Here is an 18,093-nt window from a genome sequence, read left to right as displayed (position 1 = left end):
GTTCAGTCACCTGCTCTGAGATTTAGATATTACAAATTCATTCAATTTTCATTTTAACAAATTTGACATAAGAGCAGTAAGAACATATTAACACACAGCTGTTATGTTGGTACAGGCCCATTCAATAATCACAAAATGAAAAAAATTAAAGATGTTTGAACTGGTGTTATGCTGAAGGGCGATGAACTGCATATATTATTGTTCAGAACACACCGCAATAATTCAAAACACCTGTCTTTACCTTTATTTGCCAGCAGGGGGAGACGAAGAGCTTTGAAATGTTACACTGAAGCTGCAGGCTGTCCTTGCTTCTTCTCTCTGTCAATGACACATAAAGTAATAATAACAATAAAAACAGAAACATCGTTTGAATGCAGATTTTAAACACAAATAAAAATCCTCTTATGGATGCATGGTCCTTAGAATAATTTGCCCTCCACAAATCATTAAACTGAGACACTGACACCAGCTGCAAACCCAGTGAGGAAGTAGTGGCGGCTATGGCACCGCCCAGTGTCAGTGCAGTCCATATAAGCCACTGAAACATGACAGCAGGCCAGAGAGGTCTCAAACAGAATGACACTGTGAAACCACATCTATAGATAACTCTAACTCAAAAAGCCATGAAAGGTGAGTTTATACTTATTTTGTGCTGAATTAAATGCACGTTTAATTCATGTAATCATGTTTCTATCATCTGTTTTCAGTGTTTCCTATCTTCTGCCTCTGGCTGTTTATCGCCCTGTCACTGCTGCAGAAATCATCTTGTTCTGGTAATGTGTCTCATCTTTGTCACTTAAACTGAAACTAATGGAATTTGTTTAAGGATGGGGAAGTTGGTTATGTATTTTATCATAATAACCGAACATCGCTCTTTCTTTCTCAGTTGGAAAACCTCATGAGATGCTGTAGATATATTTCTGATTACAGCACCCCCAAGGCTGACGGTTTTAATAATAATAAGTACTTGACAAGTAATATAGTCCCTTAATTATTATATCTTACACTGTCAGTGTAGGAGGAAGTAAGATCTTGGCAGCTGATATAAAATATATTAACACATGAGACTTTCTTCTTCAGCCCTGTCATGCAGGTTTGAACAGTTTTTATTATGTTCAGGTGTCTTTTAGAAAAAGAGAATCTGTAGCTTCTATCACCAGAAGAAGTATTAATGTAAGTATTATGTATAGATGTTCTTTTGATGAATCAAATATACAGTATGGGGTTAACCTCCCATTCAAACCTAATAGGTCTGCAGCAGCATCCTGTGATGGGGCTGACAGTCCTGGTGGATGAAGTGATGTGTTGAGTGCACACAGCTTAAATATTGATTGAGGATATGTGCTTCTTGTTAGAATAAGACCTCTGTGTGCAACTCTCTCACTTTAGAAACCTACATGGACTTGCTGCTGGTGCTTATCTGTCCTCTCGTTCGTAGCTAATGAGGAAGAAAAGCCTGAAGTGTCACATTATCTGACTTAACTTCTGCAAGTATGAGGGGCGGGCAGGAAGCCATCACACAGAGAGTGTTAAAGATATTAGGAGGTGGCTGTGCTCTTTGTCACAGGCACCAGTTTCTCTGGTGCCCACTTCTGGTTACATTCATGGGTTAACATCATAATTGTGTGTTTTTCTTGGTTCTCAGTGAATCCCTGTTGTTACTACCCCTGTGAGAATGCAGGAGTCTGTGTGCAATTCGGTGCAGACAGCTACCAATGTGACTGCACTAACACCGGCTTCTATGGAGACAACTGCACCATCCGTATGTACTGCACCAAAGTTTGCATGACATTCAAATAAAAATGATCCAAACATAAACATGTACTAACGTGTCCTTCCTGTGTAGCGGAGTTCTGGACCAGAGTTTATCTCATGCTGAAGCCCAGCCCGGTGGTGGTTCACTTCATCCTTACTCATTTCCAGTGGTTCTGGAACCTAGTCAACAAGAGCTTTCTGAGAGACACCATCATGAGGATGGTGCTGACAGGTAGGCAGAAGAATCAAAAGTTTGAGCGCCACAACAGTCACCGGACTTAAATATGCACCGATTTCTCAGTTCAAGGCTTCACTTCATCACTTTATGAGACAAATGACCTCCTCACCAAACTGGATGACTGAATATTAACTGCTACCATTACTGCTACTACTACTATAAGCATTATAGGCTTATTAGCATCACTAGGATAATGAGTATCATTTCAGGATCAGCAGAGGACATCCACATGATACTAACAAACATCTTGTGTGCTAATCACTAGCATATCTAGAGCCTAGCATTCCTAGACCAGTCATAGCGTCACTATGGTAGTAATCAACAAAGATAAAACTTGATTAGTCCTGGAGGGAATTGTTTTGCCAGAATAATAATAATAATTAATAAGAAAACTATAAAAATCTAAAGTGCACATGAGCAGTACGAACAACTGTGTACATTATATATTGTACAACTGTGATATAAGGTGATGATAAAAGGCTAGTCACTCACATAGATCACAATGATTATTTTTATGCTAGTCACAAGCATCCTGTGGCTTAGCATTCCGATACTACTCAATGATCCATTTTTTGTCACCTTCTCCCAAAGTCAGAAGTGAACTTGTTCCAAGCCCTCCAACCTACAACACCAAATATGGATACCTCAGCTGGGAGTCTTACTACAACACCTCCTACTACACCCGTCTCCTCCCTCCGGTACCTCAAGACTGTCCTTTGCCTATGGGAACCAGAGGTGGGATCCACACAGCTAGAAGAACACACATGGTGTGTCAGTGGAAAACTTCAAATGCTTCTTGCTCTGCAGGTAAAGCTGTTCTTCCTGATGCCGCGGTGCTGGTGGAGAGGTTTTTCAAGAGACAGACCTTTAGGCCAGATCCTCAGGGAACCAACTTGATGTTCGCCTTTATGGCTCAACACTTCACTCACCAGTTCTTCAAGACAAACCACAATGTTCAAGGAGGCTTCACCAACGCGTTAGGACACGGGGTGAGATGTACAGAGCTTCAGCAAACTTTAATTACCACAAACAACCAATAAGTCCTGTTCAAGCGTGAATCACATGTCTTCTCAGGTAGATGCGAGCAACATCTATGGAGAGACCCTGGAGACACAGCATCAGCTCAGGCTGCATCAGGATGGAAAGCTGAAATATCAAGTCAGCACACATTTTCACAATTTTCTGCCTAACCCAACTTAAATGGAGACATAATATGGGTACAATGCTGTACTTTGATTTATCTTCTAAAGGGTACCAACTTCAAACAACTCTCAGTTCCTGTCATGCTTCTCAGAATGTTATGCTAACGTTTTCTGTGTAATCCATCAGTTTGTGTATGACTGGTTAACCTTCCGTCTGAGTTTTATCTGCTTGAAGATGTTGGTTTGTTAATACCACACATTAGACGTTGACTCAAAAACACACTGGCAGGAAATTATTAATCTTACTAATATCAAATGGCATTTCAAAAGAAGCTTGAAATTGTTTAGATTAACTAATAATATTGGTTTATTCTACCCAGCTGGTGAATGGAGAGATGTACCCCCCGACGGTAGCTGAGGCTCCCGTGCACATGGTTTACCCTGAAGGCTTCCCCAATGAGCAGCGCCTGGCCATCGGTCAGGAGGTGTTCGGCCTCCTGCCGGGACTCACCATGTATGCCACCATATGGCTGAGGGAGCACAACAGAATCTGTGACATCCTGAAGGCGGAGCACCCTACCTGGGATGATGAGCAGCTCTTCCAGACCACCAGGCTCATCATCATCGGTGAGTAGAAGTCAAAGATTAGGACAACAGTTTGCAGTGTGATGATCTGAATTAGACTTTAAGCTCCTAATGTTTCAAGGAAAAAAAGGTAGTGACTCCCCTCTGTGGTCTATATGTTCCTATTAGTACTGGAGGCTGCAGCTCCACCTGCTGGCCAGAATGAATACAAACACAAAAACGTTTTTAATGTTTTGTTCAACCAGCTGCCATCTTATCTATAATAAATCTGATTTTCCCCCTCCTCCAGGTGAGATCATCAGCATTATAATCGAAGAGTATGTGCAGCAGCTGAGCGGCTACCAGCTGAAGCTGAAATTTGACCCCTCCTTGCTCTTCAACGTGCGCTTCCAGTACAGTAACCGCATCGCCCTGGAGTTCTGCCAGCTCTATCACTGGCACCCACTGATGCCCGACAGCTTTCTCATCGACGGAGATGAGATCCCATACTCGCAGTTTATTTACAACACTTCCATCCTTATGCATTATGGTGTGGAGAAGCTGGTGGATGCGTTCTCCAGACAGCATGCAGGACAGGTAATGCTCGAGTTTTACAACTGACAGAAAGCTATGACACTGAACAGCCCCCACAGACTTACTCGTTTGGTCTCCACCTTTTTTTTTTTAACCACTAAAACCGCTGTGTTTGTTAACCCACCCTTTCTTCTTCCAGGAACTAAGATACAGATCACTAAATGCTGCAGAAGCCTCTTGACCTGTCGCTGTTTTGTATATGTGCGATTTTCTGTCTTTTAGATAGGAGGAGGTCGAAACTCTCATGAAAAGGTGCTCAAAGTAGCAGAAATGGTCATCAGAGAGTCCAGAGCAGCTCGTCTGCAGCCTTTCAATGAGTACAGGAAGAGGTTTAACCTGAAGCCGTACACTTCTTTCAGTGAATTCACTGGTAAGCCTGTCAACATGAATGTATGAGGGCTATGTGAGAAAAGAAGAAACACCCACACATACAACATGACACAAAAAGTGTTTAAATTCCTGTAGAGATATATACACTGATATAAAATGTGTTTTATCAGGTCATTGTGAGCTTTAACCACCAAACTTCAGTCAGTTTATCTTTGACATTTGTACCAATGGACTAATGAAAAGATACTGCAGTTGTAGGGTAAGATCCTCCGTACTCATTGACCAGTTCACTGCTGTTTTCCAAACAGACGACGCAGAAATGGCTCAAGGTTTGGAGGAGCTCTACGGGGACATCGACGCTCTGGAGTTTTACCCCGGCCTCCTGCTGGAGAAACCACGTGCTAACCACATATTCGGTGAGAGCATGGTGGAAATTGGTGCTCCTTTCTCCCTGAAAGGTCTGATGGGAAACCCCATCTGCTCCCCCGTATACTGGAAGCCCAGCACCTTCGGAGGAGAGACGGGCTTCAATATTGTCAAGGAGTCCACTCTGAAGAAACTAGTGTGTCTCAACACAAAGTGGTGTCCATACGTGGACTTCCACGTCCCACGAAATGAGGAGGAGGCAAAGCTGAGGAAGCCATCCACTGAGCTGTGAGAAGCATTCGCCAGCTGTTATTACATGTGTGTCTAAATCCATTTCAGAACAGGTTATAGGGGTGACACAGTGGTTTTAATACTACAAATGTGAATGAAATACGGTACATTTAAGCAGGTCTACCTCCTAAAAAACAGCTGACATCACTAAATTTTATCAGGTTATTTAAAATAGTGTGATATTTGTGTCTCTTTCCTCATCTGGACCAAAGTGAGTTTGTCATTTATTAATAAAAGCAGAAGCAATAAAAAAAGAGGAATTGACTTAGACATAGTTGCATCAGTGCACCATTAAAGTGTGGCGCAGCATGTGCACATGTGCTGATGCAGGCTTTGCATACCGATGCTTAAATTTTCCTTCTCCTGTTCATTTCCTCTTCATGCTGCTTTATACCTCACATTTAAATGACCTTTCTGTAATAATAATAATAATAATAATAATAATAAAATATGTTTTCAACACAATTTTAAAGTAATCCATAATCAATAGCAGATTAATTCACAAAGACATTGTTTTAGTGAAAGTAAAGTATTATTAGCACATAACATTACACACGTTGATGCCACTTCTTTCTTTCAGTTTTAGATTTAACCCTTTGTACTTGTAGGCAGTGAGTGGCTGGCAGGATGCAGAGGGGAGGTGTTACAGCATTTCATGAGAAAAGACTTCACACCCCTATGTGGTTTTGTCTCCACCACTGCTGTCTGTGTTGTGTGTAAATTTAGTGGTTCATCTTTTAGAGTTTCAGCAACATGCAAAACTGCTGCGTCATACTGAGCAGAACACAGTAACACAAAAGCCCAACATTATCCTTTTATGCAGTAACTCACGGCTACATTATAAATAAAAACATACTGAAACGTGTGTCCTAATGTCTACAGCTTATTGGACACTGATGCAGCACATGGTGATTTTTTTAAGATAATCTGCAGCAAACATTTGAACATGAAAGATGTCTTCAGTCTGTAAATGTCGTCTAAGCATTTATTAAGATGTCAGTTTCTGTCCTTTGGTGTGAAACAGGGTGTAACAGTCCAACATTTGTGCCATGAGCCAAAAACAAGATGTTTACAATTAAACAGAGTCATTGCAAAGTAATGTATCCTTGGCTGTTTGACTAAAGAAGACACACATCTGTAACTGATCTAACCTACAACGAAGAATAATAATGATAATAAAATTCATGCTACAATTTATTTTCTATGTTTCAATAATAAAATAAAGAATAAAAACAAAGCAATCAGTGTTAGCATGTTAGCATAACCAGTACAGAAAGTAATAAAAGTGCTGTGCTAAAGCTATTAAATGTAAAAGTAACAAAACAAAACCAAAATGAGAAGCTTTTAGTAAATTTGTATCCATTTTGAGACCAACTTCCAGACTTTATGTATGGGTAGGGTCTATACATAAACAGTGACTAACATTACATTCATTAACAGCATTAGTATTGAGCATTTATGAGCCACATGTTCCTCATCGCTGATGGTGGGGTACAGCTGGAGAGGGCTGGTCTGTCCGTGGCTACTTACTCTGATGATACCTTGCTGTTGACTGGTTGCTGTCTTGGCTGTTAACTAACGGAGGACTGAACAGAGGTGCAGTCACTGAGGTGGCGTTTGAGACTGAATGGATGTGAGTGCTGGTACTGGCTGCCATGGAAGCAGTGGCTGTTGGGTAGAAGTGGACATCGACAGCAACCGTGGTCAGCCCCAGTGAGACGTGATGGGAGAGAAGCAGCGGAGGGCTGCCGTGTGAGATGCTGAGGCTGTGGTGAATGGGTGCTACACATGGTTCAGCACTGTGTAGGGTTAAAGAGGAGTGCAGGCCCTCCTCACGCCTGGATGGGGGAGATGGGGAAGGGGAACAAGAGGGTAAGGATGACGGAGGAGGAAGGGCATCATGGCACGGGCTGTGGTTGTCTCCCCTGTTGCTGGTCCAGTCTTCAGCGCACTGAAGCTGGATGCTGGGCTGGGACAAACTGCAGCCCTTCTCATCCTCTAGACAGGGGTCGATCTGAAACAGAGAGAGAGAGAGATCTAAAATGATGAGGATACCTTCAGGGACATGGTGATGATTCTGCGTCGCATTCCTACACCAGACAGGTATGCTCATGTATTTCTGTGTTACCAAACCTTTGTATCAACAATGGGCTCAGGATACGTCTCCACAGTGACTGAATGGTTGTCCACAGTGGGAGTTGTGTTGACCTCTTGAAGCTCCTCAAATGTGGGCTCCATCTGCACTGTGACCAGGCTGGGTCCTGGAGGCCGGGCCCGGGTGTCCGAGGTGTTAGGGCTCTGCTCAATTACTGCAACACTGTCATCGTCTTCAAACGCTCTGCATGAGACACACAGCACAGGTTAAAAGTGCAAAAAGTTCAGCCTGGTCTCTAAGCTGCCGTGTTTTGGTCTGTGGAGTACCGTGTGTACCTGTTTTCATATGTACGTCCTGCAGCTCGACGTTCAGTATGGCGAATGGGGACACCTAGTTTTCTCTGAGCTTTAATGGAATAGTTTGATTTAGATTGGTATATTTAGCTCTTAATGAGGAGAGGAGATGTGAAGCAGAGTTAAATACATTTGTCCATCATTTATCATGTTAAACCATGGAGACTTACTGCTGATGGAGGATGACTGACCTGCCCGGCTTGTCGGTGCTGGCTCATTCTTCTGGACGACTGAGTAGAAGGTGACTGTAATGAAGATAAAGGCCAGAGATACACCTACTCCCACGACGATGGGGATGTCATGTTTCTCCAGCATAGGCAGCCATGACGGTGACTGCTGTGTCACTCTGGAGCACACAAACAAACAGAAGTGACGTTTGGCTGCTTTGCTGTTTTGATGTTTTTCTATGGTTCCTACCTGGGATCATTGCTGGTCATAGGTGACTGGGAAGTGTTCCTCTTCAGCCAGTTTGTGAGCTCTGTGTCGTTGGCTGATTTCACTGACTGAACCGGGGGACCTTGTGGAGTGGCATTTTGCTGGATGACCTCAGGTTCCAGTGTTGGAGGAGGTTGGAAAGTTGAGAATGAAAGTGGTGGCCGCTGTGTCGGAGATGATTCAGACTGGGTTTGAGAAATGGCTGTTGAAGGTTGGGATGGTTTCATGGAAGGCAGGTGAAGCTGGAGTGTTGAAAGCTCAAGATGGAACTTGGGTAAAAAACTTAAAGTAAAGGACTGTTGAGGATGAGTATGAGGCGTCTGTGAGACGGCGGATAAAGTATTCCTGAATGAAGAGTGGAACAGAGTAATTGGTGGTTGAGACTGAGGAGCTTGTGGAGCAGCTGTGTGACTCTGTGTTGTAGTTGGCGTATATAGATCCAGCTTTAGGAAGCCGAGAAGTCCACCGACCGGAAGCTTTGATGAAGACTTTTGACTCACTGGAGACACAACATGGACATTAGCACCCTGAGAAACTGAAAGCATCTCGTCACTGTCTTCATGTTGAAGGTGTGTGAGTGCTGATGTCGGTCTCAGACTTTCATTGTAAAGATGCTGAAATGCTGCACCCAGGACCGTTGATGTCATTGTCACTGGCAATCGCATTGACTGGAAGTTTGGGTGGGGAGGAGGAGGCAGTATGGGAGGCTGCATCTGTGTGACTAACGGCTGGGTCGGATGAGTTGTCGGCTGATCTTGCTTTAAAAGAGGGCCGAGCATCCACGGAGGAATCTTTGGCTCAGCCGCAGCTGTAGGAAATGTGGTGGCACTGTTAGAACTGGAGCCTAGTAACAAACACAAACTATTAATGATTCCAATTTCTTTAATTTATCATAAATTTATCATAGAATTGTCTCATTGCAATCATTTATTTCAAAGCAAATCAATTGTTAGCCATCATTAGCCCATGTAAACAATATTAGCATTTAGCTCAAAAAGTGTCAAACCCCATAGAAATAAACATGTTTAGTTGTCTCACATGTTGTCTCCTTATGCTGCGCCTCTATATGTGGACGGAGTGTTGCCTTAAGGTGCTGCACAGGCCCAGAGTCTGTGTTGTTGCTCTAGATTATATCAAAAATAAAATGTTTCAGTCTGGCACAATTGACTGTCTTCACACACACAAAAAACAAACACAACACAAGTAAAACGGTGAGCAAGTGGCAAGGCCACAAACATCAGAGCAGCGTGATGTTCACTGACACTTCACTCACCACATGTAAAGCTCTTCACATTCACATTAACTACTCTCAGCACAGATATTTTTACAACATCATTACTCACAGCAGACAAAACCAGCCTTGTCTGCTTGCCTCTATCAGCTGGATGATCTTCAGCTTAGGACAAAGGACAGCATGAAATACAATCAGCAAGAAAAAAAAACCTTTGCATGTCAGGTCGAGATCGCATCTTGTTGTATACGACAATATGCTAATTGATTATCAGCTGCAAATGTACAGGCACAGGACAATTGTTTAGATGCAAATATGAATTCCTGTCTGACCGGTCCAAACTCTTTCTGCTGTATGAAACATGTGTTTGGATTACCTGTGATGGATAGTATTACACGTCTCTGATGCCGCCCAGCTCTGTTCTCAGCAGTACAGTAGTACTCCCCTGCATCAGAGTGCTGCAGTCTGGAAATGTGCAAAGCCCCGTCCTCTGAACAAACAAGGACAGCTCAGTTCAGGTTTAAATGTAGATTATAGTGTATGTCCACTCTATACTGTGTGACTCACCATCAATGTATCTGTGCTCAGTGGGAGTCATGATGGGGAACTGTGTCCTTGTTCCGCCTCTGGTCCAGGTATATAGGACGGGCTGAATCCCAACAGCTCTGCAGGGCAGAACCACTGATGCCCCGATGCTGCAGCTCACCTGACCTTTGAAGGTCACTATGATGGGGCTCACTAAATTCAAGAAAAAAAGGCAACATCCACATCCGTCACGTGCCAGAAGACAAAGATGGTGAATGTAGCATATTCACACACATAATGTGAACACAGCTATTAGAAAAGTCCCAAATTATGTTTAACTTACCATTGATTTCTTATGGCTAAGAATTTCTATGTCCTCATGGTCTCACTACATTCATACTCATTATCCTGATTTGCCCTGGATTTAACTTTTAATCAGAGAAGATAATACACTGGCCTATATTGTAATTATGTATTATTATTACCAGCAACTCTCAGCATTGCTGTACTGTGGCTTTGTCCCATTGTGTTGGAGGCCTCGCACACGTACACCCCCTCATCATAGCTCCGGGCTGACTGGATGAGGAGAGTGGCATTTCTCTGTCTGAATGAGACATGAAACATAAATGAATATGAGGCAGTAGTACTTTAATTCACACACGTGCACTTACACCATTGAAATCCTGCCTCCAGTCTGTTTGGAGTGGCCCCTCTTCACCCAGCTTATGGAGGGTGAAGGGTGACCAGACACCTGACACTCCAGCATCACTCGAGTGCCCACAGGTACTGTCAGCACCTGGGGCCACAGTCTCACAGATGGAGGTTCTGGCAAGAAAAGAGAAGACATGTTATAAGTCAGAGCAACAGTCTTAGTGTCTTATGGTACAGTGTGGTAGGTTTGTACCCAGCACAGTTAGTGAGGCTCTTCTGGAGGTGAGGAATCTTTGAAGGTGGATGTTTGAGGCCCTGCAGAAGTAGCTGCCGCTGTCGTTCGGCTGGACACTGCAGAGAAAAAATATCAAAACCAGGATCAGAACCCCTGAAAGATTACATATATATACTGTTGGTCGTTTTTGTTTATAATGGGACCACGCTAACCTGTGGAAGAAGAGGTCTCCACCGTGCAGCACGGTGATGTGACCTGTGGGGCTGAGAAGCTGGTTGTCTTTGAACCATGACACCTGTGCTGCTGGTCTGCTGTGTGGAGGCCTGCAGGTGATAGTCATGTTCTCTCCTCTCTTCACTGTCTGGTTTGAGGGTTGCTGCACAAAACTCCAGTCCATCTCTGAAAAACAACACAACATGTAAGTGTTTAGAGAGGAGCCTCCTCTAATCTATTTAAGAGTAAACAAAGGAGGGAATGTGTATGTTAGAGGTTGGTACAGTACCAGCTGGAAGTAGGAAGGCTGCCTGCGACGTAATTGTCTCTTTCTGGTTTGAAGCTTCACAGTGATATGAGCCCTCCTCCTCCTTGGTCACATTACTGTGAAATTTAAACATAGAGGCAGAGAAGAGTAACAAGTTAACTTTTGGATATTACTCGTTTTACTTCGGTACCAGAATCATACATCAAAATTATCTCTGTGTACTATAAGGTGTGAAAGATAGCTGGTAAAACCCAACATAAATTAATATTCCTGTTGTCCCATGCAGCGCTGGACCTGAATGTGAGCAGCTGTCCATTGTTCTGGAGGCTAAACGAGACCGAGCAGTTTGTCAGGAGGCAGCCGTCTTTGAACCAGCGCACAATGGGAACGGGGAAGCCACGGACGGCGCAGTGCATGGAGGCTTTGGTTCCCATAGCAACAGTGATGTTGTTAGGGCCTTGAATGATCCGCAGCCTCCGAGGAACCCCTGCAAAGCAGACAGACATAGTAAGATATTAAATACTCCAAGGAACAGCAGATCTGGTGACTTTGGTTTGATGAATCGGGCATAAAGTGACCTTTGTGTGCTCACCCTGCACGGTCAGTTTGGCTGGTTTGCTCCTCTTGCTGATGTTTAGTAATGGATTGTGTGTTACGCACACATAAAACCCGTCATCCTCTAACGTTACGTTGAAAAGATGCAGAGTGCCTGAAGTTTTCTTCTGTTGTCCACCTCCAAACTCGCCCTGAACCAGGAAACACAGCCTGAAGATCACAGAGTCCACTGACAGCTCTGCTCAGTTTCACACAGGTGTTCCATCTAACATCTAAGGTTTGTGAGTTCTTGATGGTTAATTTGCATTTATGGGTTTGTGAAAAAAACCTTAATGGGGATCTGTCATAAAATGCTCAATAATGAGCCCTGTTTGACTCAGTTTGACTGAATGGATTATTGACGGCCTAGCAATGAATTCTGGAACTTGTTCATCTAAGGTTGGGGGATCTTATAGAAGGATGGGTCAATGCTTAAACTGAGATTATGATCAAACCTGTGACCCACTGAAGGGCATTAGATCAAACAAACAAATCAGTTACTCCACTTCCTGATTTCCTTGACATAAAGGTACTCAGGTGTGACCTGAGGGCCTTGGTGTGGCCCCACATTTTGCCTGAATTGCAGAAGATCCTTGGGCTAAATATCCTGAACAAAGATGTCTAGTGTGAACCAAAAGATCAGCTATGAACAGACCCTATTGCTCAACAAGGGACAGTTGCATCACAGTGTTGCAGCAGCACTTGTCTAAGGATGTTTGCATGTAGGTCAGAGACATTTACAGCAAGACTGATTGATGTGAAGACCACTGAGTTTGGTCTGTGTTTGTCACTGAAAGCCCCTGCTGCGTTTTAACATTGACCTTCATAATGTGCCGGTTCCGTCTGCTTGCGTCACTTTGTAACTCCTACCAGGATGGATGGTTCATCGCTCTTTTCAGTGCTTACCTGGATCTGCCGGCCTCTTGTGACCACCTTTCCATCTTTGAGCCAGCCGATGTTTGCAGCAGGTGAACTCTCTCCTGACACACACTGGAAGAAAACACCCTCTCCCTCTCTGACTGTCTGGTCCTGAGGACTGAAGAAAACATCCTCCAAACCTGTAAAACAAAAACTTAACATGTGTCACACATTTTTGTTCCTAACACCATGTGCTGTGCATGGGTGCATAGTAAGTGGATCATGCACATCAGGGACTCACCCAGTTGGGATGAGACCGCCAAGCCAGACAGGATGAGCAAACAGAGGTGGGAAGTCATCTGTGGGAGCAAACCTATGGAGACACAGACGTGCATCCTACTGCAGAGCTCCCTGAGAGGCAAACCGGCATGCAGCTTCATCCATGGTGTCAGCTGGGAGTGCACACATAAAACACCTGTCATTTTCTCTGCACATATAGATGCTTGGCCTGACAGTAGTATAGTACAGGGCAAGCCTCACAGTGGGTGAACGCTGGTTTGTATGATAAAAAAAAGCATGTTGACCTTGATGTTTACACACTGATATATTTTATCTTTTATTACCACATCCTTCGCCACAGTTTCTACACTCTGAGTGCTGTATCTGCTGTTTTCATCAAATGTATTCAGCAGATTAATTTAACATCACCGCCTCTCTTTCTGGTAAAGCCCCGCCCTCCCTTTTGCTTCTTTCCTATTTTGGTCGTGAGTCTGCGGTGCCGCTGCGAGCTCAGCTTTGTCCTCTTTAGTCCCTTGAATGGGCCCAGCCACTTTATAGAGAGCTCGCACTGTGGCCCTCCACTCAATGAAAGTGACATGAAAAGAGGCTGCGGAGCTTTGTACTGTGAAGATCAGTTATTGGTCTGTGCGCTGACAGCTCCCCTTCTGATCATATAGGCTTTCATGATCCTCAGCATGGCCATGTAAGGGCTGAGCCTTTATTGTATGAATGCAATACAACATTTTGCAAATGCAAGGCTGAAGTTTTAATCTCGGGAGGCTCATTCATGAAGTGCATGGCTAAGGATGAAGGCTAAAGGGCAGCAATGTGAAACTGAATATTTACATCGGAGGAAAACAGGATGTTTTTTGAACAAATTTTTAGATTTTTATGATACAGCAATTAGCAAAACAGGGGGCGCTTATTCTCATGACCTTTAAATTATTCTTAGAGGAGAGTGTTTCCAGCTGTAGGAATAAAAACAAGTACAAACACCCTCGTCTTCATTAAGAAAACAAATAGTAGCCATCAAATCTTGAAAGTGATTAAAACTGTCATCTTTATGTAAATTTAACGTAACGTAACACGGTAAAGTTGAATATATATATTCAGCTGGTGGATAAATAATAGGGCGGCTGTGCTGAGTAACAGGTGGATGCCATCTTAGGTCACAAGCTGCCTGCTCGCCTTACGTTGCTCATATTTGGACTGATTTTGAGTTTGGGCGTTGTCAAGATAGCGTCAGCCAGAGCTTCACCGCACACTTCAGGATACTACTATCCATAATTTACAGTAGAATTAGAGCATATTATCTGCAATCAGACACCATCACATTATCAATACTGAAGTTTCAATGAGGAGTATAACAATAATTCACTTTCTGATTGGCACTCATTTGCTTCAATCACATCTAATGGCATGTGTGAACCAATGAAAAAAAACACAGGACATTATTGTTTTAGTCATCAGTGTTAAAGGAAATGCATCAGTCAGGGCTAGTGGCTGCACATAATGCTGAGAGTCTGTGGGTGTGTATTTGTTTGACTCACCGGGCTCATGACACATTTACACAGTTTAGCATGTCATTAGGATGTTTGTAGCCCACACACACTTGTAAGCTCTTAGTTTCAGTGCCAATTGTCAAACAAACATTATCACAGGATTTTTATGACATTTAAATTAATAGGCGGTAAGGTGAGACCAATGTTGTTTATGTAGAAATACAATTCAGGTAACCTATCATGGGACTAAAAATAAAAATGTTGTTGTACCTCTCAAACAATGCAGGATTTATGCAAATGAGCCAAGAAATGAGAAGCTAAGATTGAAGGTGAAACTGATCTCCACTTTACATGAATTCAGCCGAGATAAAGTTACATTTAAAGTTAAGGTAAGCAGAAGGATCTCTATTTTAATGCTTTAAAATCAGATTTTCATTCTTTTCTCCCCTCAGTGATATCAAAGCAAGTCACAAAGGGTTTTGCTCTTTTTTTCTAGTGCATTGCTAATAATAACATTAATTGTTTAAATTAGATATAAATACATTTTTGTTCTATTTGCTAACCAGATGTAAGCAAAAATTAGACATAAGACACACGGTAGACTATAAATAATGTGCAATGTGCTCTCAGAAGCTATGTTTGAGTTTAAATGTACTAATAAATGTCTTATTCTTATCCCTCCCTATGCCATTTAAAGATGATGAAGATATTTGTACTTACTCTACCTGAGTCCAGGGGTTGTCTCTGTTCTGGTCTGCAATCGGCCCATTCGTCAGCTTCGCTCAGGTCCCGTGTGTCTGCCGCCTGTGTGCTCCTCTCCTGCTGCATTTGCTTCCAGCTGGGAGAGAACAACAAGCAACAGCCACTCTCATGCACTGGACAACCGCCACCCCTCTTCACACACACACACATACACACACATGCATTCTCATTCAAAGCCAACAGCTGTAATGCAGCACAAAACCCTTAATTGTGTGTTCATTATTGAGACAGTGAAGACACACACACAAACACTCTCCTCACAAAACAGTAAATTACAATGTGAAGCCAAGTGTCCACTGAGTGAAGTGAGGAAGCACGATGTCAGAAGATTTTCAAGAACATCATTACTTGAGGGCAAATTGCAGTTCAATTATTTACAAACAGCACGACACTGTCTGTGCCTTCACAAGATGTGAGTCTGTGTATATGGCAACTATATGATCACAAGATTACACAACACCAAAACTCTGTGATTGATTTTTGATAGTCAACTATACTGACTTTATAAATGATAGAGCAGGCTTTGCAGTTGAAGCAGTTCCTTCTAAAGGTAAAGTGTCTCTCTGCTTCAGCTTTTTTTCTCAAGTGGAACAAATATTGCCTCTAATAATTGCACAAAACTGTCAACAAAGGTCACAATTAATGTGTTTAGTACTGTCATAGGGTTGAATGTGGATCAGAACGGTCTTTTAATAATTAAACACCATTATAGTAGTCAGAAGTTCACACTTTGGTGACGTGTACGGTCGCCTGTACACACAATGTAGATTTTATGTCCAGCATATAAAAACATAATAAAATGTTCAGTTTCCAATTATTGTTTCCACTCCTGTTATTTATGAGAAGTATTTCTCATAGCATTAACACTGTCGCCTCACAGCAGGAAGGTTCCTGGTTCGATTCTGACTGAGGCCTTTCAGTGTGGAGTTTGCATGTTCTCCCTGTGCCTGTGTGGGTTTTCTCCGGGTACTCCAGCTTCCTCCCACATTCTAAAGACGTGCTGAGGTTAATTGGTCAATCTAAATTGCCCATAGGTGTGAGTGTGAATGGTTGTTTGTCTGCATGTTTCCCCGTAATGGACTGGTGACCTGTCCAGGGTGAACCCCCCTCTCACCCATATATAGCTGGGATGTGTCACCCTGCACTGCAGGATGAAGTGGGTAAATAGAAGATGGATGGATTTCTCATAGCAGCTCTCAATCCACACATTGCATAATATGGGATAAGCTAGCAACACAGAAGTACAAGATAAAGATCTTCATTAAAGCACGTAAGCCTCTCTGTCAATTTAACATGTAAGTGCTGGTTGAACTACTTCCTCCTAAATGTAGGTTAATGGGGGAAAATAATGACTGCCGCGCCAACCTTCAATCAGACTGTTAGGACACACATTTTGGAGGCTCTTTAGAATAATTCACTTTAAAGCCTGTGTGTTTGCTTTTAAGTGATGAAATTGGCAAAGACTATTGACATTATCATTAACCAAAGTGCTGACAGACCAGTTTAATTACTGTCTGTATGTGTAAATCAGCTGGTGCTAGCTTAGATAAGCACATACAGGGGTGCTCTTAATCCTGCAGCAACCTTAAATGGACATGTTTTAACATAAATAAAAGTGCAGAGCATTAAACCAGATCCGTCCACACAGTGGCTTCTGTCTCACTTCTTCACGCGCACATGGCTGCAGCCGACATACTACCGCGGCCAGATGAAGTCCTTGCAAATGTAAATTGGCAGTCCGTTCAGCATAATCAAATGGAAATTAAAGTACAAATGCACCGATTTATAATCTATGCAGAAAGGGTCATTTTAATTAAGCAGACAAAGCAGACGTAGCACGCGAAATGTAACATTGGTGGATTCAGGAAAACATCAAACACCAAAATCCACCAAAGGAGGGACAGAGTCCTCCCAAACAATCCCTGTGAGAGATGCTGAGAGAAGCAGTGCAATATGAGGATGTATTGATTATTATATGTCATTAATAACATTGTCAAAAAATTTATAAACAAAAGCATCTGGCTTGATAATCAAGCCACAATATCAAAAATGCAGAATAGATCAGAAGTAAACTCAATACTATTATTATTATTATTAGATGTTGTTGTATAAAAATATCTTGAATGTCTGGCCAGACCAGGCAATTTAAAATAAAATAAATACATTTACTGAAGATAAACATGAAGAAATTTATAAATAAATCAAAACAGTGTGAAAATCACATAAGTATAATAAGAGGTATGAGGATGAGGAAGCCCATCGGGATGAAGGTGGGATATGCTGCATTGTGAAGCTTGGTTAAACAGAGTTCCTGCTCCAACGTTTGATGAGTCTCAGTGCTGATGCCTGGAACACATGACACAGATTGTTGTGGGGACTAAGGAGCAGGAATAGAACCACTTTGATTAACCCTTATTTTGTGATCATACCATGTTGGGACCACTCTTTCCAGGCGTGTAGATATTCAGGGTCATGTTCCTCACCAGAAGCTGGATTCAATTGTAAACAAGTTGATATTATGAATTTACCTTCACACAAAGTGCATATTTAAGTCAGGCTGACTCTGCTCTTACCTTTGGAGTGCTCTGTAAGAAGTTGTTTCAGATCTCTGAGAGCCAGGGTGAGGTTCTCCAGCCGGTACTGCAGGTGGAGGTTTTCTTCTTTCAGAGTGTGGATGGTGTCCTGCAGCTCATAAGCAGAGCTGCAGCATGGCAGCAGGAAAAGCAGCAGAAACACAGTGACCTGCAAGAACATTGTAGCACCGACCGTATGACTGGATACAAGTCAGCTGGTCACAGGCCTGCTGGATCTC

At 42.7% G+C, this 18,093-nt stretch overlaps 3 protein-coding genes across 4 annotated transcripts; 1 reads left to right on the top strand and 2 right to left on the bottom strand.

Annotated features, from left to right (window-relative positions):
• The first annotated feature begins 566 nt into the window (after positions 1 to 566).
• Positions 567 to 6,457, top strand: ptgs1 (prostaglandin-endoperoxide synthase 1). 2 transcript variants are annotated; one of them, XM_028414870.1, is made up of 11 exons: positions 567 to 630; positions 708 to 773; positions 1,646 to 1,762; positions 1,847 to 1,987; positions 2,585 to 2,728; positions 2,801 to 2,982; positions 3,068 to 3,151; positions 3,516 to 3,762; positions 4,010 to 4,296; positions 4,516 to 4,663; positions 4,932 to 6,457. In XM_028414870.1, the coding sequence occupies exons 1-11, from the start codon at positions 624 to 626 to the stop codon at positions 5,279 to 5,281; spliced, it is 1,773 nt and encodes a 590-aa protein (XP_028270671.1). In that variant the 5' UTR covers positions 567 to 623; the 3' UTR covers positions 5,282 to 6,457. The 2 variants fall into 2 exon arrangements, with proteins under 2 accessions (XP_028270671.1, XP_028270672.1); XM_028414871.1 differs by having other exon boundaries at positions 570 to 630; positions 1,682 to 1,762.
• A 317-nt stretch (positions 6,458 to 6,774) lies between these two features.
• LOC114441633 (uncharacterized) lies at positions 6,775 to 8,965 on the bottom strand. The gene is made up of 5 exons (XM_028414643.1): positions 8,146 to 8,965; positions 7,899 to 8,074; positions 7,711 to 7,780; positions 7,414 to 7,618; positions 6,775 to 7,294 (listed from the first exon to the last, which is right to left on the bottom strand). The coding sequence occupies exons 1-5, from the start codon at positions 8,940 to 8,942 to the stop codon at positions 6,803 to 6,805; spliced, it is 1,740 nt and encodes a 579-aa protein (XP_028270444.1). The 5' UTR covers positions 8,943 to 8,965; the 3' UTR covers positions 6,775 to 6,802.
• On the bottom strand, positions 8,946 to 18,035 carry LOC114441187 (protein sax-3-like). Its single transcript, XM_028413988.1, has 16 exons — positions 17,855 to 18,035; positions 17,504 to 17,627; positions 15,240 to 15,357; positions 13,040 to 13,190; positions 12,787 to 12,938; positions 11,879 to 12,032; positions 11,581 to 11,773; positions 11,308 to 11,402; positions 11,018 to 11,204; positions 10,824 to 10,921; positions 10,591 to 10,744; positions 10,405 to 10,523; positions 9,962 to 10,132; positions 9,771 to 9,884; positions 9,202 to 9,286; positions 8,946 to 9,007 (listed from the first exon to the last, which is right to left on the bottom strand). The coding sequence occupies exons 1-15, from the start codon at positions 18,033 to 18,035 to the stop codon at positions 9,249 to 9,251; spliced, it is 2,049 nt and encodes a 682-aa protein (XP_028269789.1). The 3' UTR covers positions 8,946 to 9,007; positions 9,202 to 9,248.
• Between the last annotated feature and the right edge of the window lie 58 nt (positions 18,036 to 18,093).

The sequence above is a fragment of the Parambassis ranga genome, chromosome 9, assembly GCF_900634625.1.
Source record: "Parambassis ranga chromosome 9, fParRan2.1, whole genome shotgun sequence".
Classification (NCBI taxonomy): domain Eukaryota; kingdom Metazoa; phylum Chordata; class Actinopteri; family Ambassidae; genus Parambassis; species Parambassis ranga.
Note: the sequence above shows the minus strand (reverse complement) of the source record. Positions and strands in the feature narration are given on the sequence as shown.